The sequence below is a fragment of the Cornus florida genome, unplaced genomic scaffold (genome assembly GCF_030987335.1).
Source record: "Cornus florida cultivar Cherokee Brave unplaced genomic scaffold, ASM3098733v1 CherokeeBrave_3.0.0_Hap2_Chr01, whole genome shotgun sequence".
NCBI classification, from domain to species: Eukaryota; Viridiplantae; Streptophyta; class Magnoliopsida; order Cornales; family Cornaceae; genus Cornus; species Cornus florida.
The window spans coordinates 1,950,612-1,976,860 of NW_026775571.1; the positions used below are offsets into that span (position 1 = coordinate 1,950,612).

General features: G+C 37.4%; 1 protein-coding gene and 1 non-coding gene across 3 annotated transcripts in view; both read left to right on the forward strand.

Moving 5' to 3' along the window:
- Positions 1-7,037: 7,037 nt before the first annotated feature.
- LOC132283696 (small nucleolar RNA R71) lies at positions 7,038-7,144 on the forward strand. The gene has a single exon (XR_009472104.1). It is a non-coding gene; the product is annotated as a small nucleolar RNA R71 (small nucleolar RNA).
- A 3,181-nt stretch (positions 7,145-10,325) lies between these two features.
- Positions 10,326-26,249, forward strand: part of LOC132279188 (uncharacterized) — a 67,605-nt gene continuing 51,681 nt past the window's right edge. The window contains exons 1-6 of one of the 2 annotated variants that reach the window (XM_059781211.1): positions 10,326-10,765; positions 23,613-23,710; positions 24,325-24,444; positions 25,296-25,385; positions 25,477-25,592; positions 25,959-26,058. In XM_059781211.1, the coding sequence (XP_059637194.1) occupies positions 10,519-10,765; positions 23,613-23,710; positions 24,325-24,444; positions 25,296-25,385; positions 25,477-25,592; positions 25,959-26,058 (771 nt within the window). In that variant the 5' untranslated portion in view covers positions 10,326-10,518. The remainder of the gene's footprint in view (positions 10,766-23,612; positions 23,711-24,324; positions 24,445-25,295; positions 25,386-25,476; positions 25,593-25,958; positions 26,059-26,249) is intronic. The other variant, XM_059781148.1, reaches the window with a different exon arrangement.

Consider the following 26,249-nt stretch of genomic DNA (forward strand, 5'->3'; position numbering starts at 1 on the left):
CTATACCGGTGCATACAATCTATACATCCAGTAGTTGATAATACAGATAATAAGTGTAAATACCAACTAATCCATAATAAGCAGAATCAAAATGTGACAGCCCAAGTTTTTCAACCCGATGTGTCAGTGATAACCAGAAAGTTGACCCAATAACGGATCCGAAATGCCGAAGCAAAAGATGAAACCATAGTCCCTTGAGATAAAAACCATCTCTAAGACATCAATGTGACATTCCATGAGGTCACGGAAGTTAAAGTGAGCAAAAGAGGAAACTAGAATTAAAACGGACAAAATTCGTCAATAAAGGGCAAAAGGGTCAATTCACAATTAAAAGGAGAAAATTGACTCTAAACAACTCAAACAAGGTGAATAAAACCTAATCTAATCATTTCACAACATTCCAAGAGGTTCTAAGAACATTGGCCAAGAATCCCGTAAAATGCCCTTTTCTGGTTTAAGCGAAAACTGACATTACCTCACTAAAACATGAATAACTCCCACTGTGATTGGAATCTAAGAATGGAATTTATACCATTGGAAATCTGACTCAAAATCCATGAATTTAGGCTCAAGAATCACCCCATTTGGATAAGAAATGAAGGAGATATGGCCATTCAAAGTCGGAACAGCAGTGCTGAAACTAAACTGAAGAAGCTGGAGTATGAAAGCTATTTAGGTCGACCGAAATGGAGTTTCAGTTGACCGAAATGACCAAAAATTTTGCTAAAAACATGAATTTAATTGCTGGTTGTTTCGGTAGACCGAAATAAAGTTTCGGTCGACCGAAATAGGCCTTGAACAATAGAATTGGCTATTGGAATGATGAGTTACTGTGCATTAATGATTCCATTTGCAATCGGTCGACCGAAATGGAGTTTCGGTCGACCAAAACACCTCGAGATGCTACTGAAAAACCTGTTCAAAGTCCAAGGTGCTAAGGTTCAACCTATACTTTGAATCCTAAGACAATTTGGTTCAAAATGAATGTGTAAAACTGATTTTTCATTGAAATTCAAATGTGTGGATATGCCAACAACTTTGATATGAATACTTGAATGTAAAACAATGGCCCATGGCCTCATATATATCAATTACAAGATTTTCATATGTCAAACCTCCAAAATTTGGTAAAAGGCATTTTGAAGCAAAAATTTGATGTCAAGAGAGTACAACTACAAAAGTGAACATGCTTGGCCTCTTTACGTACATGCTTATAATGTCAAAAGTAGATATTAAAGTATCATTACACATCAAGAAAGCTACATAAGCTTCTAAAGTACCATATACCCATGGTATACAAAATGTGACATCAAAAGAAAGGCATGTTAAACACTTGCATGTCAATACACAAAAATGCTTCAAATAACTCATAAGCCTCTAAGGATGATGAGCATCCAAGAACATAGTCTCATTACCTGAAAAACAACCCAAACCACTAGGGTGGGTAATCAAGTTACTCGTAGGAAGAAGCATATGCGTATACCCAAAAATTTCAATATCATTGTAAGATCAATATAGACGAATACAAGGGAGCATTCCACTTAACGTCTATGTTCAAGGTATTCTAAGGGATCATCTTAAGCTAACTTAAATTTTCCTTAGCAACACATATCAATATCAATGTACTTAACAACATCAATTCACCAATAACAAGAATTACAAGTTACAATTAAACATTGGTTGTCAACTTGGAATTTAATGCGAAATCAATTAGTGGAAGACTTGGACATCACGTCTCGGACTAAACCAAGATCAAAATGGTTATTCCGGGCATTAATCCACTGGGAAGAGCACCCTAGTGCGCACTATCTCAATTAGGGAGAACTCATACCTCCCGCACTAAAGCCAAACTTTAGCCATGTCATTGTAACAATGTCCCAAGAAAATCCAAAATCATAATCAAGTTCAAATCTCATACACTATAATTATGGCATATAAACCACCTTCTATGCACAAGTATTTTGAAACCACACAAACCATGTCTTAGGGTTCCAAGTCTAAAATGGCATACAAAATGACAAGTTCTCATCATGATATTATGCACAATACAATACTAACAACTTGTCAATTTTAAATCATGTCTCAACAATAAGCTTTATATACTAAATCTCAACATTATAGTAATAAGCTCCTAAGGTAACTACAATTAGTAATCCACAAGAATATAGAATTATCATCTTAACAAATATAGCAATTCAAGTCAATGGAAATTGCATATAACATTAATAATTCTACAAGAGTTCTATATCATCACTACATGTGAAAATACAAGAATTTAGCATACTACTAAAGTATATAATCCTTCTATACATGATTTATACATATCATACATACTTAAATCAATAAACCCTAAGTCAAGATGTGAGGGTTTCCTATAATATGCAAGACTATCATATTAAAAGCATGTATACAATATATATTAAACCCCAAGGATTGTAAAACACTTAAAATATAAACATACTACCACCCCTACCTCAATAGAGAATTGAATCTCTATAATCCAATCAACCAAGCTCAAAATATAAAACAAGTTTAGGGTTATTGAAGAGAAAAGTGAGAGGTATATTTTCTCTCCCAAGGTTTTTAGTCTAAGGTGAGTGGTAGGAAGTCAAAATGAACCAAGAAGCTCTAAACTAAGCTTTCCTCTAATGGTGGATTGGTTAGAGTTTTGAAGAACAAATGTAAATGAAGAAGATGAAGGTGAAAATGGTGAGTGGAGGGTCTAGTAATCCTCCACTCACTATGTACTCTTATACTACCTCTCACACACACACAATGCAAGACTAAACCATGAGTTTACACTTGTCACTAATCCAATGCTCCTTCCTAGACTTAATCTTAAGCCTACACTTGTCAACAATCAAAGCCAACACGTGCACCAATCCTAAACCAACAAGTGGGTGAATCTCCACCCTCCAAATGTCAAGAGGTTATGTTTCCAAGTCTCCTCACCCAATTACCAACAAGTGGCACCATGAGAATGTGACACTTGTCACACTTTCCAAAAATTGCAAAAAGGTCCTTTTTAAAAATATCTTCCAAAATAAATTACAAAATGGTCCCTAAAACGAAAAATAATTATTTTACATAATTACATTAAAACCCCAAAAATAAATAATAATAACAATAAAGTATGCATCCATGCCCTTTATAAAAAAGTAAGCAACTAGAATGTATTTTCTACAAAAGTAAAAATACAAATGTCATGGAAATCAAATATCATGAATGCATGCAAAACCGGAATCAAATCCGAGCACAACAAGTGAGGTTATGCAAGGAAAAATGATAAACGGGAAAAAGACGAAATAGGGAAAAGACAAAATAAGGAAGAGAGAGAAAAAAAAAATAAAAAAAAAAAAGAAAAAAAAAAAGAAGAAGAAAAATACCAGGTCATTACACAAAATATGTAATTGAACATGCTTACTTTATACTACTGATACATGATTCTCCAACAATTTATAACGCAGAGAATAAATGCAACCATCCTTTAATCCATGATAAGCATAATAATAATAATAATATATAAATTAACATGCTTACATGTTACCACAGATACATGGTTAAGTTGTATAACCCTTCACAGGAAATTGCTAAAATAGTTAAGCAATTTAAATCCTCCACGTCCAATAACAGTAAACTGTTTTCTCTAAAAACTATTTACTATCCAAGCTATAAACATTAATTGGTTTATTATCATGCCTCCTGGAGCCTTAATATGACTTTAAGCATTATTTAAACTTTCCACATACAGCCCTAAATCCATCTGGAACAACAAAAACCAACCTAGAAAACTAAAATTCGCCAAAAACCAAGACAAAGGGGGAGGAACCGCCTCCCCCACAAGGGGAGCCGCCTCCCCCTTGAGTGGAGCCGGCTCCACACCATGTGGAGCTGCCTCCACACTCAATAGAGCTAGTTCCCCCTTGCGGGGAGCCGCTTCTTTGCCCAGGTAACCTACTCTGCTTGTTTCTTTCACTTGTTTCACCTCCGGCGACTTCCATTCCTTCTGTCCTCCATTTTTAAGGTTCCTACTGGTTAATATTAAGTCCCAGTTTTTTCTAGAGATTATAAAATTTCATATGCCTCAATTTAAATCAATTCAAACAAGTATTTACGCAAACAAACGCAAAATCATGCAAATGCTAAACAAGTAAACACATACTATTTTAGATAAAATTTAACATGCATAAAAGGTTAATTTTACGTTTATTTACTCCTGGAATTGCTTTAGGCATGTAAAGAACACAAGTTAAAGGGAGAGAGTTAGGAATAGAACTTGCCTTTGAGATTTCGGTTCAAGACCTCAGCGTCGTCTTCCTAAATTTTCTGGCAATCTTTCACTGTTCTAACTTCTCCGTTGCCCCTTGGTTCAACCCACGAACAACACTCCCTTCGGTCTCCCCTTGGTTCAGCCTTAATCTTAGCCAAACCCCAAGTTTCCGTCTCTCTATTATCTCTCAGACCTCTCTGTATCTCGTCGCCTCCACTGTTAAATGATTTGGGTTCTAAAATCCTTGGCAGACTTATACAAGTATTTATATAGGCTTATACAAATGCAACTCTAATTCTAATTATATTAAGAGAAGGAAAAACATAATTCATTAAATCTCCAAGTCGGCTATACCCAATCCGTGATTACCTAAAAGATAATTAAACTCTAATAAATAATTACTGGAAATAATTAATTAAACTTCCACATAAGCAAACCTTAATGAAAGAAAATAATTAACACAAATACTTAGTTAAATAAAAATAGTTAAACACATAATTCAATTTTAAATATAAATAAATAAATAAATAATTCAATCAAATAACCCAATTAAACAAATAATTAAACAAATAGGCAAATACACAAATAAAATGCAACAAAACAATTAACTAAAATGCCGAGACTATCCTTTTAAAATTAGGGGTATTACAATCTCCATGGTAGAAATCATCTTCCTCCTCTTGGTAGAAACCCTAGATGAGTGGAATAACTTTCCCAAGACGTGTATTTTTCTCTCTAATTTCTAGCCTCTCTCCAACTAATCAACCTCTATATTGTATATCTACTTAAAATAGCCAAAATCCTTATATAGTTAGCTCAAATGTCACACCCAATGGTCAGACCTCGTGTACTAGGACCTCCAAATGATTGAACCACAAGCACACCTTTAAGTTAGTTGTAATTCTGTTTTTCACGCACTTGAGGCAGTTCGATCGATCACAAGGTTGCTTGGATCGATCAAATTATGGCGGCGTACTTTTTGGATAAGACAAAGCTGAGATATTTTTGGGATATTTTTGGGAAAAGGACAAAAGTGGTAGGTGGGGATAAGATCAAAAGGGTTAAATCGATCGAAGGAAAGGTTGGATCGATCGAAAAGGAAATTTCCTGAAGATAAGGACAAAAAGGCTCGATCGATTATGGCATGGTTGGAACGATCACAATGTGATCGATCGGAGCTTGATTCGATCGATCGAAAAAGGGTTCTTTTCACCACTTTTTTTTTATTTTGCTCATTTCTTCCACTAAGCTTAAGATTGCTTCTTTTATTCTCTAATTCAACTGAATTGACTTATTCTGGGGATAAATGCCTGAAAAGGGAAATAACATAAAATTAGACTAAAACGGGAAAATAAGATAGAATAAGGTCCTAGTACATTCAAGCTTGAACTTTGGAGGAGTGTTATACTTGATGATTGAGCTCACTTGCTCAGTGAGAAGAACCTTCTTTGGAGCTTGACTCTTTAACTTCCTTTTTTGAGTACACAAGTCCTTCAAGAACTTGATATAGGGTGGAATTTGGCAAATTGCGTTAAAAAGAGGAAGGTTGATTTTAACTTGCTTAAAAACTTCTATCATATCATGAATTTTTCCTTGGTGTCTCCCAAAAAGAGAAGACTCATTTAAAGCTTGAGGAAATGGAGCCCTAGCCTTATACGGTTTCTCCAAGGGAGGGGGATGAGATGATGATGGAATTTTTTTCTTGACATGATCACTTTCTTTCGGTGGAGTAAAAATGGATTTTGGAATGGGTAGTGGACAACTATGTGGTTGCACCGGGTCACTCTATTCACTTGGTGGCAATTTGACCTTCTTGTTAACGACTCTACCACTTCCCAAGGTAGTTATTGCTTAGACTTGCTCATTGCCGCAAAATCCCGATGTAGGATTTAATTCCACCATGTAATGTGCCTTTGGGTTTGGCTTGGGTTGACTAAGCAAATTTCCCTTTTCCCTTGCATTTATAGAATTTGCAATTTGCCCGATTTGGGATTCAAGTTTTGCGATAGATTGGGAATGGGAATGAAACAATTGTGTATTTGTCTCGAGGTTACCCAAAGCGGCCAATACCTTGTCCTCAAAAGCGGAGTTCCTTTGGGGTGCTTGAGAGGAATGAGAGTATGATTGAGGATTAGGAGATTAATGATTTGAATTAAAAGAGTGACCCCCATTTTGATGATGAGTATACGGTGGAGGATGATATGCATGAGTTTGAGAATTTTGAAGATGGGGTGGAACATAATTTCCTTGATGAGGGTTTGCATTCATTCCTTGATTTTTCCATGAGAAATTTGGATGATCTCTCCATCCGGGATTGTAAGTATTGGAGTAAGGATTATGTCTCAGAGGAGTAAAAGTAGCATTAGCTTGCTCTTGAGGCTCATTCGGGATTTCATGTCCATGAGGGCAATTCATGCATGTTTCATTTTGAGCACCTAGGGGGGGGGGGGGAGGATAATTGATTTGCTAAAGTTTGACTCGAAAGGAATTGATCAAACTTTTGAGTAAGACTTTTAACCTCGGTGGCAATCTCAATAGACTTATCTATATGACATAGATTTTCATTTTTCTTCCCCCTATCATAGAAACACGACCCGACCGAGAAAATGAAGAACGATGCATAGAGTTTTCACTCAAGTTCTCAAAAAGATTCAATAGATCATTTTCATCCTTAAGCAAGAATGTGCCTCCATATGAAGCATCCACAATTTGCCTATGAGTATCGAATAAGCTCTCATAGAAACATTGGACAAGTTGCCACTTTGGAAGGTCATGATGTGGACACTTTCGTAGCAAATCATTCAATCTTTCCCAAGCTTCATGGAATGGCTCTCCATCACTTTGAGAAAATCCTAGAATAGTTGTCCTCATTCTCAAGGCTTCTTCCCGAAAATCGGTGATCTTAACAGTGGAACATACTTCAAGAAATTCATTCAAATGCTTATATGGATCTTTATAATTCAATCCACAAAATATGGGACACATTTAGATGATCCCGAGCTTGATTTCATAGTGGTTAGCCCTCACATTTGGTAATCGGTAACATGTCGATGCATTATAGAGATTTGGAATGTAACGATCACGAAGGACCATTTGAGGATTTGATAGTGGATAAGCTACCTGAGGTGGAGAAATTACATGAGGTGGTTCGGGAAAAACCGGAGGAGGGTTGTGTTATGCCATTGAATTAATCGGATGATTTAGAATATGAATAGCTCTACTTTCACTACCTCTTAATTTCCTAATAGAAGACTCAATTTCTTGGTCTAGAAGAATAAGAGGATTATGAAGAGATCTTATACCTCGCATACACAACAAGCACTCACAACAGCACAATCACAACAACAACTTCACCACCATACATCCACATACGATGATCCCTTTCTCCTCAATATCATAATGCAAATATATAATTGGTTTCAACAAAGACCTATACTTGAACGAGAATTTAAAGCAATTTGATAGCCTCGACAAGGATTATCTCTCAAGCAAATATAGAAATGTGCAAAAATGGTTCAAGGGTACAAGATACGCTCACAAAGCTCCCAAGCAGAATACCGTGATCCTAAGGCTTACTTCTTTTTCAATCAAGTACCTAATTGCACATAGAAACAATGATAAGAAAATAATAGAAAATGAATCCTATTAGCAATCAAATAAACACTAATATTAAATTTAATTCCAATAGAACCGTCAATCCCCAGCAACGGCGCCAAAAACTTGATGCACACATTGAGTGTTATAAAAAATAAGATTTTTTGCATGTGGCAAATATGACATTAACTTTTATATTTATAAAACCACTAAACACTTATACGTTAGTATAGTGAGAAGGGATCGTCCACAGTGATTATTGGCTTTGAATTTAACTTAACATCAATGAATGTGAGATTAAAAAGATGGTGATTGGTTTGATTATACTAATGTGGATCATGCAAATTAAATAAAGCTAAAGTAAACTTAGATTAAGGTGATAAGGAAAGAGGCTTAGGGCATAGATTACACCACTAAACTCTTGTAATTGTACCAAATGCCTTCAATTAATAGGGAAAACACATTGTAATAAAAATGTGGCTACAAGCACACATCAATAATAAAAAAGATAATACAACTTGCAATGGATAAGCATGAACTATCAAAATCAAGTATGAATTGTCTACCTAACTACAATTACTCTAAGGTGTAGCACTACCCATCAATTAAGCATAATCTATCAAACCACAAATAATTGTATCCAATAAAAATTATGCACGGTCATCACTAAGCACAATTACAAAGAGTACTCAATGTAGAGATTAACCCTTAATTAATCACACATAAGACAACATGTAACCAATATAGAGAATCAATTGAAAGAATTATCAATATAAACCTTGGCAGAACCAAGTTTGAATTCACAAGGCCAAGCACTAATTACAATACATAATCCCCAAAATTGAAAGATAAAGGTTTAATTACACAAACTTAGGGCTCATCCAAGCCTTAAGTGAAGAACTAGCTACTCATGGAGAAGGTAGATGTTATCAGTCTCACAATCCATCTCCAAGCTTGGGTTCATCTTCTTCTTCTTCTTTTTCCTTGGTAGAAACCCCTAAAGAGAGAGAGTAGATCTAGAATTTCTCTTAGCTTTTAAATTCCTAAATGTCCAACCTTTGTAAAAAATACTCAATTATGTATTTATAGGTGACTCTTGGAGGATAAAATGAGTCAGACCCGTACATTCAAGTCAAGCAATCTCGCAGACCCTGGCTCCTCGAAATTGGGGCCCAAAACGAGCATTCAATGATCCTGCCCGATGTACGTTAGATCGTGTTTTTTCCAGGATCGATCGTGAATTCTGCCAGCCAAGATTGTTCATGAATTCGCTAGGATCGATCGTGATTTCCCACTTTGGCTATTTCTGGAGCTTCCTTTCTTCGCTGCATTTTGATCAACTCCAAAAAAAGACTTTAATGTACCAGAATGAACCATTTTCTGATGCAACAACCTGAAAAATAACAATAACGTAAATAAATACTAAACAATGAATAAAGATAGGACTAAAGTGATAGTGATCATAAGAATAAAGGCCAAAATGTGCATATTTCGACACTTATCTTAGAAGGATGTGGTTGAGGTGTTTCTTCTGGTGTTCGTTGGTGGCGGTGGTGCCGCTAGTGGTTGCGAGGTGGGAATGGTGGTGGCGGTTTTAGCGATGGAGATGGTGGTGAGGTGGCGGCTGGTGGTTGCCAGATATGTGAAAACTGGATCCCAATTTTCAATCGGTGTGGTTAAAGGGTGGTGGTGCTTAGTGGCGATGGTGGTGCTTGGTGGCGATGGTAGTGGGAAGTGGATTGTGGAGAAGAGAGCGAAAGAAGGGAGAGAGAAGAAGAGGGGAATACAGGGAAAAAGAAAAAGAAAAAGAAAAACAAAAAAGAAATATTTTATTAGGCAAAAGAGTCATTTAACATGCTCAGATATTTTAAATATTTTTAACAATATAATAATGAAGGTAAATAAGTCAATTCACCACAAAATTTGACATGAAGAGTCTTTGCAAAAAAATTAACAAAGCTCATATCTATTTACAATTAGAGAGGTCACTGTAGTTTACCCATTAAAAAATTGCTCATTCATGTGATAAATATATTTTAAAGACATATTATATTTACTTTTTAATTTTAAATTTTTATCCAAGAGTATAGTGTAGTGGAGTAGTAATTTTTTTTTTTTTTTTTTTTTTTTTTAATTTAGACTCCATTTGTTTTGACGTAAAATATTTTTTTAAAAATTTTTTTTTTTTCAAGTAAAATATTCTTTTATTTTTATTTTTATTTTGGCAATGGTCTATGGCGAGATTGAGGTCGATTTTATGGGACGGGACATTTAAAATAATTTGCTGAAAATTGATAAATAATTTATTTTTATTAAATTTTAATAATTTTTTTCTTCATAAATATTGTACCACAATTAAACACCAAACAAATAAAAAAATATTTTCAGAAAAATATTTTATCAGATTAACCCTTCTTTTCATTTTGTGTTGAACCGTTGGTCAAGCACAAGACAGCACATGGACAAGAAGGAAATCACCGTTTTTTATCCGGGAAAGGCCCCCAACGACTGGGATAGTTTTCCACAACCAGAGCTGGACTTTCTCTTTCTTCTTTCTACTGTCGCTTTAATAATACTGTATGGACTAGTAACACTTAACACACATACACAGAGAGAGAGAGAGGGGGGGTTTTGGCTTTGTTTTGAGCTAAATTATGGCGGTCGCAACCTATATGAAGAACCCTCTTCTTCTTCAGAGAACTTCCGTCGTCGCCTTCGTTCCTGGTAGGAGGAAGAACAGGGATGTGATTGTCGTCGGCAATAGTCGTCCCATGATCTGTCACTGCACCGTCGACTCTAAGTCCGTCGCCGGCGGGGATGTCTTCTCTGTCACTTCTTCCTCTAAGCGCGAAGTCGATTATCTTGGACAGAGCACCAAAGGGGATTTAAAACTCAAATTCGGTAATTCCATTTATTATTCTCTCTCTTCCCCAATTTTCTTTTCTTTCTTTGTTCCTCTTTGTTTATGCTATCAATTCTTGCTCAAAGCTTGCAGAGATACGGGTGCTTTGTGTCCTTTTATGCCATTCATTTTATTTGCTCGTCTCTTCTGAGTTTGTACTGTTTGTTAATTACAATGTTAGGAAAAGTAGGAATTGAATGGTAACAAATTTATTTTAACAAAGTTTTAAAAGTAGGAGGAAAAACACAATAGTGGCTATTTGCAAAGACAAAGGGGATTTACAATATTGCAACAATAATGGATGAGTTAAACTAATGAATCATACAATGAGACTATGAAAAAATGGTGATAGAACAAAGATTAAGGAAGATAATCAATGTAGATTTACACTAGGGAGATTCCCAATGGAAGCTATTTACTTACAGTTGAGGAGTGTAGGAGTAAAGAAAAAAGAATTAAATATGGACTTTATAGACTTGGAAAAAAAACACATTATAGGGTGTTGAGAGATATAATTTGATGGACTTTGTAAAGGCAACGAATTCCTATTGAAATGATAAAAGATTATTCAAGTTATACATATAAATACAAAAACTAGAGTTCACACTACATCTGGTGAGACTAGTGACTTTTCTATATATGTGGGATTGTCCTAAGTCCATATCTATATTCATTCACAATGGTATTAGATGAAATCACAAATGATTTACAAGGGACACTATTAAAGAAAACTTATCAATAAAATTAGAAAGGTGGATAATTGCATTAGAATCAAATTTGAATATAAGTAGGACTAAAACAGAATATTTGGAATTTAAATTTAGTAAAGAGTTGGATATTGTTAAACTGAACATATGGAATGTAAATTTAGTATAGAATTGGGTATTCATAACATAAGGACCACGCTTTAAAGCCAAAAGATTAGTCAAAGTGACCATTTTCTATACTTAGGGTCAATAGTACAATAGGGTGGTGATATAATTTGTAGGATTGGAGCAAGTTGGACAAAATGCAGACAGGTTATTGGGACAAAAGTAACTTGGTAAAATTGGCGTACTCAATTTGACAGCCTGACTATCATTATATATAAGAGGAAAATTATAAATATGGAAAGGGAATAAAATCAAATCAGAATAAAGAGAATAAAATCAAATCAGAATAAAAATAAAATCCCTAAATATTATCCTATATTGAAGACCCAATAAATCTGCCACAATCATTGAGTCAACTTATGGATATGATTTCCAACACTCCCCCTCAAGCTGGAGCAAATATGTTGACCAAGCCCAGTTTGACTATGGAAGACTGGAGAAGAGAAGGCCCAACAGACTTTGTGAACACATCTGCAGTCTGTTCTGAAGAGGGAACAAAAATAGGATTAATGATACCTGATCGAACCTTCTCTCGAATAAAGTGAATGTCTACCTCAATATGTTTCGACCTTTCATGTAAAACAAAATCGGAAGTAAGCATAATGGTTGATTTATTGTCACAAAACAGCCTTGAAGACCCTTTCTTTACAAGACCCAACTCTCCCAAAATTGATTGAAGCCAAAGGAGCTCACAAGTACCTTGAGCCATAGCTCGGTATTCAGCTTCAGCAAAGGATCTAGAGACAACAGCTTGCTTCTTACTCTTCCATGATATGAGATGATTACCATAGAAAGTACGGAAGCCAGAGGTAGAATGTCTATCTGTCTTACATCCAGCATAGTCTGCATCAGTAAAGTATGAGAGTCCAGACTGATTTCCTGCGGCATAGAACAGACCAAGACTAGGGCACGACTTAAGATACCTCAAAATATAGTAGACTGCATCCATATGAGTTGAGCGAGGGGCATGCATGAATTGACTAACCACACTAACAGCAAATGTCAAATCGGGCCTTGTGTTAATCAAGTAGATAAGACGACCTACTAAACGTTGATACACGGATGGATCTGAAAGTAATTCCCCTGACTCAACAGAGAGTTTGAGATTGGGGTCCATAGGAGTGGAAGCGGGTCGACACCCAAGCATGCCAGTATCTTGAAGAAGATCCAAAACATATTTCCTTTGAGATAAAGAAATTCCACGACGGGATCTAGCAATCTCAATTCCAAGAAAATATCGAAGAGGACCTAAGTCCTTCATATCAAAGGACTTTTTAAGATGAAGTTTCGCCTGAGCAATCCTTGAGGCATCATCACCTGTGATAATGATATCATCCACATATACCAATAACATAATGCAACAACCATCAGAGCGACGTCGAATAAAACAAGTATGGTCTGAGTGGCAGCGCACAAAGCCCATAGATAAAACAACATCGCTGAAACGACTAAACCAAGCTCTAGGAGATTGCTTTAGACCATAAAGAGACTTCCGCAGCCTACAAACTTTCCCAGCATACTCCCCCTCAGCCCGAAATCCAGGAGGTGGATCCATATATATAGTCTCAAGTAAGTCTCCATTAAGAAATGCATTCTTGACATCTAACTGATGCAGAGGTCAAGAATGGGCAGCAGACAAGGAGATAAGCAGTCGCACAGACGTCAACTTTGCCACAGGAGCAAAGGTAGCACTAAAGTCTTTGCCCGGAATCTGAGTAACGCCTTTTGCCACTAACCGAGTCTTATACCGATCAATAGAACCATCGGCTAAGTACTTCACATTAAAGACCCATTTGCAGCCAACCGTTTTCTCCCCAGCAGGTAAAGCAACAAGTTCCCATGTATTATTATGTTGTAAAGCATCCATTTCTATTGTCATGGTAGACACCCAATTGGGATCCTGGAGGGCCTCTGACACGGATCGAGGAATAGAAACGGTCCCAATCTTGCCCAGGAATGATTTATATGCACCTGAAAGACCATCATAGGAGACATACTGGGAAATAGGGTGGTTAGTGCTACTAGAAAAACTATACCAATTAGGAGGGTGACGATCACGGGTAGGATAACGGGAGGTATGCTTAGGAATGGTAGGAGCCATAAGAGAAGGAGAATTACCTGGACCTGATTCTGAAGATGATTCTGGCAGGGGAGGTTGAGTGTGATGGCGACGAGAGTAAACCTGCAATAGTGGAGGGGAACCCTGCATCGATGGAGAAGGAGATTCCAGGACAGTGTGATTTTCAAAAAGAGGAACAGGACGGGCAATAGGAGAAATCTCCTTCTCCAGATCAAAAGAGAGAGAATCCTATACCACAGAATTAGTACTATAAAAAGGAACAGTTTCATGAAATGTCACATCAAGAGAATGATACATATGTTTGGTTACAGGATCATAACAACGATAGCCCTTTGACATAGCAGAATACCCCAAGAAAATATACCTAATAGATTTATCATCAAGTTTATGACGAGAAGGACTACGTTTATGAACAAAACAAGTACAGCTGAAAACACGAGGCAGAAGGTGAAACAATGTATAATCAGGCTGGAGAATCTGAAGTGGGGCCTTACCACCCAAAACTCGACTGGGAGTACAATTAATCAGAAAAGCAGCTGTAAGAACAGCCATGTGCCAATAGAATTTAGGCACATGCATACCACTCAGAAGACATCGAACCACAGACGTAAGATGACGGTTTTTGCGTTCAGCCACGCCATTTTGCTCAGGAGAGTAGGGGCAAGTGAGTTAATGTAAAATCCCCTTTTTATTAAGTTCAGTCCGGAACTTATTCGAAACATATTCTTGTCCATTATCAGAACGAATATTACGGACAACAGTGTTGTACTGGGTTTTGATCATTTGAAGAAACTGGGTAAATAAAATAAACACATCAGATTTCTTTTTCAATAAATAAACCCAAGTACAACGAGAATAATCATTAATAAATGTCACATAATATCGATGTCCAGAGAAAACAGTAAGCAGTATGGGGAATGGCCCCAGACATCAGAATGAATAAGATCAAACATACTAGAAGCACGACTCATATGAGAAATATAGCTAGTTCTAGTATGTTTAGAAAGCTCACAAACTTCACATTGAAACTTATGGTCCTTACATGCTTTATTTAACGAAGGAAACAATGGACATAGATACTGAAAGTTTACATGCCCCAAACGTGCATGCCACAGACTAAAGGTGCGAAAAGAAACATCATAAACACTAGAAGTAGTTAGGACAGAAGCTTGAAGACTCATTCCTGGTGATTCCCCAAAGTAGTAAAGCCCATCATGCTTATAACCCCTGCAAAAAATCCTCTTCGAACAAAGGTCCTGCAACAAACAGTGATCTAGTAAGAATATAACTGCACATTGGAGGTTTTTTGCAAGCCGGCTAACAGATAAAAGGTTAAAGGCAAGTTTAGTTACATGAAGGACAGATAAAAGAGTAATATCAGGAGATAGACAAACATCACCCTTACTGTGAATGTAAGATGTAGAGCCATCTGCAAGATACACAGATTGGGTAACAGGTATGACATTAGAAGAAAAAACTAATAACTCACCAGTTATGTGATCATTAGTCCCAGAATCCAGAACCCAAGTGGGCTGCTTGGCCTTAACATGAAATGCAGTAGGAGTACCTGTAGTAATAGTGGCAGTGGGAGCAGCTGAAGGAGCTCCAACTCTAGAAGCAAGGGAGCCAAGCTGGTCCTGGATCTGCCCAATCTGAGACTGAAGCTGGTTCAGTCCTGGAAATACAGTAGATCCACCAGTAGTAACAGGAGTTTCTGCAACAGCCGCAGTACAAGAAGAACCAGTTCCAGATAAACGGTTCCTAGAAAATTTTTGCTTCAGTTTAAGATGAAGTTTGAAGCAACGAGCCTTAACATGTCCAACCCCTCCATAATGGTGACAAACAATCTGACCTCCAGAAGCTCGTGATCCAAAGTTGGGTGCAAAAGCCATACTCCCAGCAGGCTCAGACACTGGTAGAGGAACAAGTGAGGGCTGAATTAAACGGTGCCTGCGTGCTTTACCATCAACAGTAGCAAAGGCTTCCAACAGGGATGGCATTGGTGATGCATTCAAGATCTGAGACTTTAGTGGTTCAAATTCTGGGCGTAATCCCATAAAAAACTAATAGGTATGCTGACGATCAAGACGTTTGACAAGAAGAGAGGCTGCCTCGGAAGGAAATTCACTGAGAGGCTCATATTGAGCTAGTTCCTCCCAGCGAGATCTCAAATACCCAAAATAATCAGCTGCAGACAAATTCAAGCCTTCCTGCGAGGCCTTAGCAATATCTTGGTATAATTCAAAAATACGAGTATCATTCCTAGAATGAGCATACATTTGATTCAAAGCAGTTCACAAGTCATTAACAGAGTCATAAAATATGAATATATTATAAATGTGTTCCTCCATAGAATTAAACATCCATCCTAAAATGGTGCAATTGTTCATATCCCACTAAGCATATTTAGGATCTTTAATATCTGGCATCTTTTTAGTACCCAAAATCCACCCTGATTTGCCTTTTCCACCAACATAGAGGCGGAGGGAACGAGCCTAGGATGCAAAATTACGACTATTCAACAGCACACTAGTAACTCGTTGAGCCGGTGTGTGTTGCGCCGAAAAGAGAGTTTCTTTATTATTACTTGATTCAGCCATAATATTAAATAGAACAATTCAACAGATTACCAATAATTTCAAATAAAGGAGGAATAAACCTGATTTTGATCAAACCAAGAAGCCGGAGACACGGCGGTTTGATCTGAAAATGCTGCCGAATATCCCGGCAGCCCCAAAAAATTACAAACACGTCTTCTGACCCTTAGTGCATGAAAAAGACTAAGGGAATACACCTACAGGGGTCGAACCTAGAGGAGATTGGCTCTCCCTAGGACTGTCGCAACAACGGCCTAAAAAAGAGAGAGGGTCTGTGAATAAAAGGAAAAAAAGAAATAGGGAAGGGGCTGTGACGAGATAGAGAAAGAGATTAAAAGAGGCGGTGAAAGAGAGAGAGAGGGGGGAGACGTAGGTTTGAGGCTCTGATACCAAAAAGTAACTTGGTAAAAGTAGAAATATATAAAAAGAAGAGAAAAGAGAGAATTGCGTAAAGGCTTGAATGAGATGAATTACCCATTCACAGCTCTAGTATTTATAGATAAAATGAGCACATGCTCATATTACAAGAAATGAAACTAAATCAAATCATTGCATATTCTATGCCTAGACATATGCGTAAATAAAGTCAAATACATGATTTGTGGCTATCATATCTCACAGATAATATGGTAAATCACATCCCATGATTTGGGTCTATCATATCTCGACTATTATGGTAAGTTATACCATAAATCGTGGTATCATAAATGCTAACACTCCCCCTCAAGTTGGTGCGTGGATATCTGAAACGCCTAACTTGGATAATGCATTCTCAAACACAATCTTGCTGACGCCCTTTGTAAGAATGTCTGTAAGCTGCTGAGAGCTTGTGACAAATGGAGTGCAAATTTGACCAGAGATGATCTTCTCTCGAATGAAGTGACGGTCCACCTCTATATGCTTAGTCCTGTCATGCTGAACGGGATTTGCTGCTATGCTAATGGCAGACTTGTTGTCGTAGTAGAGTGAGAATGGAAGCGACACTGGAAGGCACAAGTCTGTCATCAAGGTTTTCAGCCAAAGCAACTCACCTACCCCCAGAGCCATAGCCCTATACTCTGCCTCTGCACTAGATCGAGAGACAACATCCTGCTTCTTACTGCGCCAAGTAACCAAGTTACCACCAATAGTGGTACAATAACCTGAAGTAGACCTCCTATCTGAAATTGATCCTGCATAATCAGCATCTGTCCAAGCCTCAACACATAAGTGACCATGATTAGCAAACAAAATACCATGGCCTGGACACCCTTTTAAGTAGCGAAGAATCCGAATAGTTGCATCAAGGTGTGGGGCACGAGGAGAGTGCATGAATTGACTCACGACACTCACGGCATAAGCAATGTCAGGTCGAGTCATGGATAAATAGATGAGCTTCCCCACAAGTCGTTGATACTGACCAATATTTGACAACAACTCCCCCTCAGAATCAGCCAACCGATGATTCTGCTCAATCGGAGTATCAGCAAGACGAGCACCAAGCTGATTAGAAGCAGAAAGCAAGTCAAGAACATACTTGCGTTGAGAGATGAAAATGCCAGTCTTGGAGCGAGCCACCTCAATGCCCAAGAAGTATCGTAGGGGACTAAGATCCTTAATCTCAAACTGACGGCCAAGATAGCTCTTAACCTCATTAATTCCGGTAGTATCATCACCGGTAAGAATAATATCATCGACATACACAATGAGAGCAACTGTCTTACCGCCTGAATGACGTAAAAACAAGGTATGATCAGCTGCACTTTGATGGAAACCAAACTTGAGCATAGCAGTGCCAAAGCGATCAGACCAAGCTCGAGGAGACTGCTTGAGGCCATATAGAGAACGACGAAGACGACATACCATACTAGAATGAGCAGGAGAACGAAAGCCCGGAGGAGGAACCATGTACACCTCCTCCTGCAAATCACCATTAAGAAAGGCATTCTTGACATCTAACTGAAATAGAGGCCAAGATCGAATTGCAGCAACGGAAAAGAATACACGAATAGTATTCATCTTGGTAACAGGGGCAAAAGTCTCTTGATAATCTATGCCATAAGTCTGAGCATAACCCTTGGCAACCAATCGGGCCTTGTAACGAGCAACTGACCCATTTGGATTATGCTTGACTGTAAACACCTAACGACAACCCACAGCCTTTCGTCCAATAGGAAGCGGAACTATGTCCCAAGTCTGATTTTTCTCAAGTGCTTGTAGTTCTTCTGTCATAGCATCACGCCATTGAGGTTGTGCTAGCGCATCTACAACACTGGAAGGAACAGGAACCGAGGCAACAGAAACAAGAAAACTCCGATAGGAGGGTGAGAGAGCATAATCAGAAACAAAATTAGAAATAGGGTAAGTACAAGAACGTTTATCCTTTCGAAGAGCAATGGGGCGATCATCAAGCGAAACAATAGCTTGAGAAGGCGGAGCTGGTGCCGAAGGAACAGGGCAGTCGATTGTGGGAGTAGAAGCTTGTACCTGTTGTCTCCGATTATAAACCTGTGAAAAAGGAACAATTCCCCCTGCTGGAGGGGTATCACGAGGAGGAATTATAGAAGAAGAAACAGGTAATGGTAGAGGAGTTGAAGACGGAAGAAGGTGATCATCCATTATATTCAATGGGAACCATTCACTCTGAGAACCAACTGAACCACTATAGTATGGTGTTTGCTCAAAGAAAGAAACATCCATGGATATAAACCGCCGACGACTGGGAGGATGGTAACACCTATAACCTTTTTGAGAGTGAGAATAGCCCAAAAACACACACTTCAAAACCTTGGGGTCAAGCTTTGTACAAGTTTGCCCCAACTGCTGAACAAAGCACACACACCCGAACACTCGTGGAGGAATCAAAAATAAAGATGAATTGGGATGTAAGATTGAGAGTGGGGCTGCAAAGTTAAGAATCCTAGAAGGAGTCCTATTAATGATGTAAACAGCGGTAAGAACTGCATCTCCCTAAAATGACTGGAGAACATTCATGCCAATGCAGATTGCTCTGGCTAGGTCAAGGATGTGGCGATTCTTTCTCTCAGAACGACCATTCTGTTGAGGAGTTTTAACATTAGCCAGCTGATGCGCAATCCCAAATTCTGTACATAACTGTTGTACCTCCCCATAAGTATACTCTGTACCCTGGTCAGATCGGAATTTTTTAATGGTACGACCAAATTGAGTTTGAACCATTGTCATAAAATTTTTAAAAATGGTGTATACCTCATTTTTGGTTTTCATAAGATAAACCCAAGTAACACTACTATGATCATCAATGAACAACACGAAATATCGAAATCCAAGACTAGAAGTAACTGGGCAAGGACCCCACACATCTGAATGAACAAGATTAAAAGGTGTTAAAGCAGATTTATTACTACTAGTGAGATAATTGGAACGAACATGTTTAGCCATATGACATGTTTCACAGGATAAATCTGACACTGCCACGTTACAAAATAAGGAAGGAAATAAATGTTTCAAATAACCAAAAGAAATATGTCCTAAACGCATAAGCTGGGCTTTATTAGATGAAACAATATTAGAAAATGAAGTTGAATGTGTTGGCGGTGACAAAGGAGCATCCAACAGGTATAAACCGTCCACTTCACGCCCACTGCCAATCGTCCGTTTCAACACCAGATCCTGAAAAATACAATGAGAGGGAAAGAACGTTACACTACAATTTAATTGTTTGGTAACGCTACTAACAGAAATAAGATTTGTAGTCAACTTTGGAACATGAAATGTATTTGACAAAGTTAATGAAGGAGTAACTGATATGTGACCCTTCCCAGCAATGGAAGATGGAGAGCCATCCGTAAGGCGGACCTTGCGTTGGCTAGAGCAGATACTATAAGATTGGAAGAGTGAGGACATACCAGTCATATTGTCTGAAGAACCAGAATCAATGATCCATGGTGTTGAAGATGTAGATACGCTATATGCAGACGCAATAGTACCTGAGTGGGCATAAGTGGAGGTTGGCTGAGATGATGCCTCCATTTGGTTGAAGAATTGCTTGAACTTGTCCAAATCAGCTTGAGTTAAGGTAACTGTGGCAGAAGATGTAGAGGCAGGGTTGTCAGGAGTTGACAACGAGACTGGTTTTGTAACAGAATGTGCAGAGGATCGAGGCTGTTGTTTCTGTTGCGGTGGACGTCCATGTAGAGCATAACAACGAGATTTGATGTGACCAATATTTCCGCAATGGTCACACCGTCCACGTTGTCGTCCCAGAGGAGGACCGGTGGTAGTGCTCTGAACTGACTGGGATGGTGAAGTTCCTGAAAGGTTGGGAATCCGAACTGCCATAGCAGAATGATCAGCAGAAGCAACACCTAATTGATGAGTCCGGAGGCTCTCATCTGACAACACATAGGAATATGCATCCTCAAGAGTAGGGAATGAAGATAAGCCCAATAAATGAACACGAGCATACTCAAACTCGTCGTTCAACCCGGCAAGAAACTGAAACACTCGATTCTTCTCCACAATTCCTACATATAAAACTGCATCATCTGGATCCTTCCAAGAGTGGAAGGAATCATAATATGACATTTCCTCCCAAATAGCACGAAGCTTGGCGATGTAACCTGAAACTGTCAAGTCACCCTGAGAAATCCTGGTGATATCTCGCCCTAGCTGGAAAATTTGTGCATTATTCTGCCTCTGAGAATAAGTGCGTTGAACTGAATCCCAAATCTGCTTAGCACTCTTCATAAACATATAGCCAACAGCTATGTTTGGTTGCATCGAATTGACTAGCCAAGATATAACCATAGCGTTATCTGCAAACCACTGTGGATATGCCTTCTCTGACTCAGCTGGCTCTTTCTCAGAACCAGTAATATAGCCAATCTTGCCTTTGCCACCAATGAACATCTTGGCAGACTGTGCCCAAATCAAATAGTTGGAACCATCAAACTTCACTGTGGTGATTTGAAGTCCTGGATTTTCTGATGAGTTGGTGGGAAAAATGGCACCACCACCCACAGAACGTGAGCCAAGAGAATTAACAGTCGAGGACCCTGAATCTGCCATAATCTGTCACACGACAATAAAAAGAACTCCAAAAACACCACAAATTCTGTTAATAAATCAAAGGGTCTCCTCAGACCATAAACAATGTCTCCTCAGACCATTCCCGAAAAATCCAAATACATACCTTTTTTAAGGAGCGCTGCCCGCTTACATATGGCCAGACAGCCTCCTTCTTAATATTTGGAACCTCTTTGTAACTAATTTTTTTTTTTTTTTACCTTGGTGTTGGAAATCAATTATCCCAATTTACCCAACCCTAGAAGAGTGAAAAAGAAATTGTAAAACTTAAAAATACCTGTTTTCGATCACAAAACAGCAACACAGAAAAACATGTATAGGCAACGTCACACGATGTCACAAACTGCCTAAGGTAGTTGTCGCACAAGTAGCAAGACTGTTGAAAGGTGTGGAAAGGTGTTGGCTCTGATACCAAGTAGAAATATATAAAAAGAAGAGAAAAGAGGGAATTGCGTAAAGGCTTGAATGAGATGAATTACCCATTTATAGCTTTAGTATTTATAGATAAAATGAGCACATGCTCATATTACAAGAAATGAAACTAAATCAAATCATTGCATATTCTATGCCTAGACATATGCGCAAATAAAGTCAAATGCATGATTTGTGGCTATCATATCTCACAGATAATATGGTAAATCACATCCCATGATTTGGGCCTATCATATCTCGGCTATTATGGTAAGTTATATCATAAATCGTGGTATCATAAATGCTAACAGTAAAATTGGCGTACTCAATTTGAGAGCCTGACTATCATTATATACAAGAGGAAAATTACAAGTATGGAAAGAGAATAAAATCAAATCAGAATAAAGAGAATAAAATAAAATCAAAATAAAAATAAAATTCCTAAATATTATCCTATATTGAAGACCCAATAAATCTGCCACAATCATTGAGTTAACTTATGGATATGATTTCCAACAGGGACCTTATATGATAGAAGAATAACAAATAATCAATCTAGATTTACACTAGGGAGATCCCCAATGGAAGCTATTTACTTACAGTTGAGGAGTGTATGAGTAAAGAAAAAAGAATTAAATATGGTCTTTATATAGACTTGGAAAAAACACATGATAGGGTGTCGAGAGATGTAATTTGATGGAATGATAAAGAAAACGAATTTATCTTGAAATGATAAAAGATTATTCAATATAAATGTTGAAGGATTTATATATTTAAGTTACACCCTCTCTAATAGCTTAAGCTTTTGGAGTAGATGGTTGTTAACAATAAGTATATAAATACAAAAACTAGCGTTCACACTACATCTGGTGAGACTAGTGATTTTTCTATAAATTTGGGATTGTCCTAAGTCCATATCCATATTTATTCACAATAATATTAAGATGAAATCACAAATGGTTTGCAAGGGAATATTTTGTGGTGCATGTTGTTTGCCGATGACATAGTAGTACTATTGGACACTATCAAGGAAAACTTAGCAATAAAATTAGAAAGGTGGATAATTGTGTTAGAATCAAAATATTTGAAAATAAGTAGGACTAAAACAGAATATTTGGAATTAAAATTTAGTAAAGAGTTGGATATTGTGAAACTGAACATATGGAATGCAAATTTAGTAAAGAATTGGATATTGATAATATAATGACAATGCTTTAAAGCCAAAAGATTAAGTCAAAGTGACCAATTTCAATACTTGGGGTCAATAGTACAAAAGGATGGTGATATAATTTGTAGAATTGGAGCAAGTTGGAAAAAATGGAGACTGGTTAGTGGGACTTTATGTGATAGAAGAATAACAAATAAAGTAAAAGAAAAATATTATTGAACAATTGTCGGGCCAACTAGTTTGAATGGTTTAGAGCGTTTGCGCCTTAAAAAGAAACAGAGAAAATGAATTCATGTAGTGAAAATGAGGATCTTAAGGTGGGTGATTGGGGTGATTAGAATAGATAGGGTCCTAATAAAAAACATGAGGAAGAAATTAGGAGTGACACCTATTAGTGATAATTGATAAGACAAGAGAAAATAGAAAAGAATGGAAAAAGAGAATTCATGTGTCCAAGTGCATTCATATGCGATAGGGTCACTTTTGTTTTACATTGTTATTGGTCGTTTGACTTAGTTGGCATGAGTAGCGTTACTCTTATTATTACCTGAAATGCAATCTTGTATTTCTCAATTTCAGGGCAGTGTTAAATGCTAATGTGGTTAGAATTTTCTCAATCTTGGGGGTCTTGTATAACATATCAATAAAAATAATCTTGGGAGTCTTGTATAGGTATTGATGATAAGGCAACCTTAGAGGGTCCGATTGAAGAAGTGGCCAGGATGGAAGCTGAAGAGGCTGAGGACATGCTCAAACACTTGGGAATCCCGGTGCAGTCACCCACCTACTTTTCAATAATTTTCCGGCATTTATACTATTTATTTCTTTCTTTCTTGGAGCATGATTTACAGGGCATCTTTAAATTCCTTTCCAAGTGCACATGTCCTTTGAATTGCTTTAACATTGTCCTGTCAGAATCGACGAAAAAACTCAATCATCTTTTAATGAGATCACACATTTCACTTCTGGAAGCCTTAAATTTGTGCTTACTAGTGAATGAATATATAAATTCCCCCCAACCAAAAAGGCTCAAATTCCTTGCATGTTTTCGACTTTGTTTTTCCCACCTGGCTTTTTAGCAAGTAAATGTAAGCATATTGAAGTTACATGGAAATGATTTAAAGTGACCTTTGTATATTTACCTCATATATGGTGATGAATATGAACTTATGGCAATAGTTTTTTTTTTTGGCATAAACAAGAGCAGGTGTTTCAATCATCCGTTACTTCTTGAAGTGTCTGTTATCCTCCACAGATCGTTGATATCTAAATAGTTCCATCTCTCGTATTCCAATTTTTGCATGGCCACCCTGTCATACTTTTTTTTTTTCTTTTTCAGCTAAACTACTTTTCTCAATTTTCTAACATTAAAATTGATTTACAGGGTCCTCTGTCTTCAAGACATTCTCCCCGTGGCATATTTTGTAGCCGCACATTGAATCTCCGATCAATCAGTGCCATTGGCTATGACATGGACTACACCTTGATGCATTATAATGTGAAGGTATAGATCAGATTGTCTTTTTACTTAATTATTATATCAAAGGGACGAAAAATAGTCCGTTATCTTGCTTTATTTTAGTGCTGCATCTGTGGAAGCAACCTATATGTCTCTTGTTTGAGGATTTAAACATTAAAATTACGCCCTCTCCAACAGCTTAAGCTTTTAGAGTATATGGTCAGCCTTTCACTTTGGGAGGTGAGAAGATACCGATGGGATACAACCCGTGTTTTTATATTATTTTTTAAATACAAAATGCAAAAGATGTTAGAGAGAGTGTAACTTTAATATTTAAATCCTCTAACATCTCTCCTTCTGAGTTGTATGTGGCTACAATTACTATGAAAAATCTTCATATATCATGAATACAGTTTACATTGCAATTTGTTTTCTATGAGCTATGCATGCGTCTGATTTTCTTTCCTTTTTGTTTTTGGCATCTTGTATCATTTTGGAAGTGTATTACCAGATGTATAAACATATTCTTTTTTGGGCATGTTGTGTATAAACAAGTTAATATGCCCAATTCTCATGAGAATATTTTGAAGGAATTAGTGAAGCTGGCAATAAACCTAGGAACCATATACTCTCTCACAATTAAGCAGATTTTATTCAAACACATTATAGCACCAAACCCTCCCCCCACTCCTTCCTCCCTTTCTCTGATGATGAATCTAAGCATTCTGCATACTTAACAATATCAGTAGAATTATTGTATTAGGTTCTTTAGCTTGAAAAAAATTATTTTATGTCATGCTTATATATCGATATTCTTTTCATGGGATGGTTTAGAATTGTTTTGTTATACCAGTTCGATAACTAGAATTCTATAACTTGGATTCGTAATCTTACAGGCATGGGAAGGACGAGCTTATGACTACTGCATGGACAATCTAAGAAACATGGGTTATCCAGTTGATGGACTTGCTTTCGACCCAGACTTGGTAAATTTTTTACTTGTAGAAACTTAAGTGTTTTATGTTCATGACCTGTGAAACCTGGAAAATATTAGGGCATTTTGCTCATTTCTAATAGGTTATTAGAGGCCTTGTCATAGACAAAGAGAAAGGCAATTTGGTTAAGGCAGATCGATTTGGTTATGTGAAGAGGGCTATGCATGGTACGAGAATGCTATCTACTCATGCTGTGAGGTATGGTTGAACATTGAATTTTATCATACTGTGAATTATGGTGAAATCTGAATTAGCCAGTGTGTCAGTGATAAAACATGGGTCAAATGATGGACGTGCAATGTGTGTGGCCTTCTTGCTGCTGGAAACTAACTTTAAGATGTTCTTAATGAAAATCAATATACTGCTTTGCCCAAAAGTTGTTTTCAAATGCTCACATCTTTGCTTGTGCATATATATCATGATGCTTGGCTCTGACAGAATGCCCTAGCAATCTAGTTTATGAGAAATCTGTTTTACTCAACATTTTTTAATTTGATGTGTTCAGTGAGGCAAAATTTGGGTAATTTTTTCTGTAGTGCCTCTTTAACTTTTTTTGCATGGAAGTGAGATGTATGGGAGAGAATTGGTGGATCTGCGGAAGGAGAGTCGATGGGAATTCCTCAACACACTATTTTCGGTTTCAGAAGCAGTGGCTTATATGCAGGTGATTTGTGCATTTAATTTTAAGCTACTACATAAACATCATACTCTTTCTACATAACATTATAAGCATTTACTTTTAAGCTACAGCATAAACATTATACTCTTCAATCCTCAACCTCCCACATGAGAGGAGGAAATACAACCAGAACTAGACCCTTGGTGGGCTTTTGTGTGTTTTTTGCAAAGAAAAAG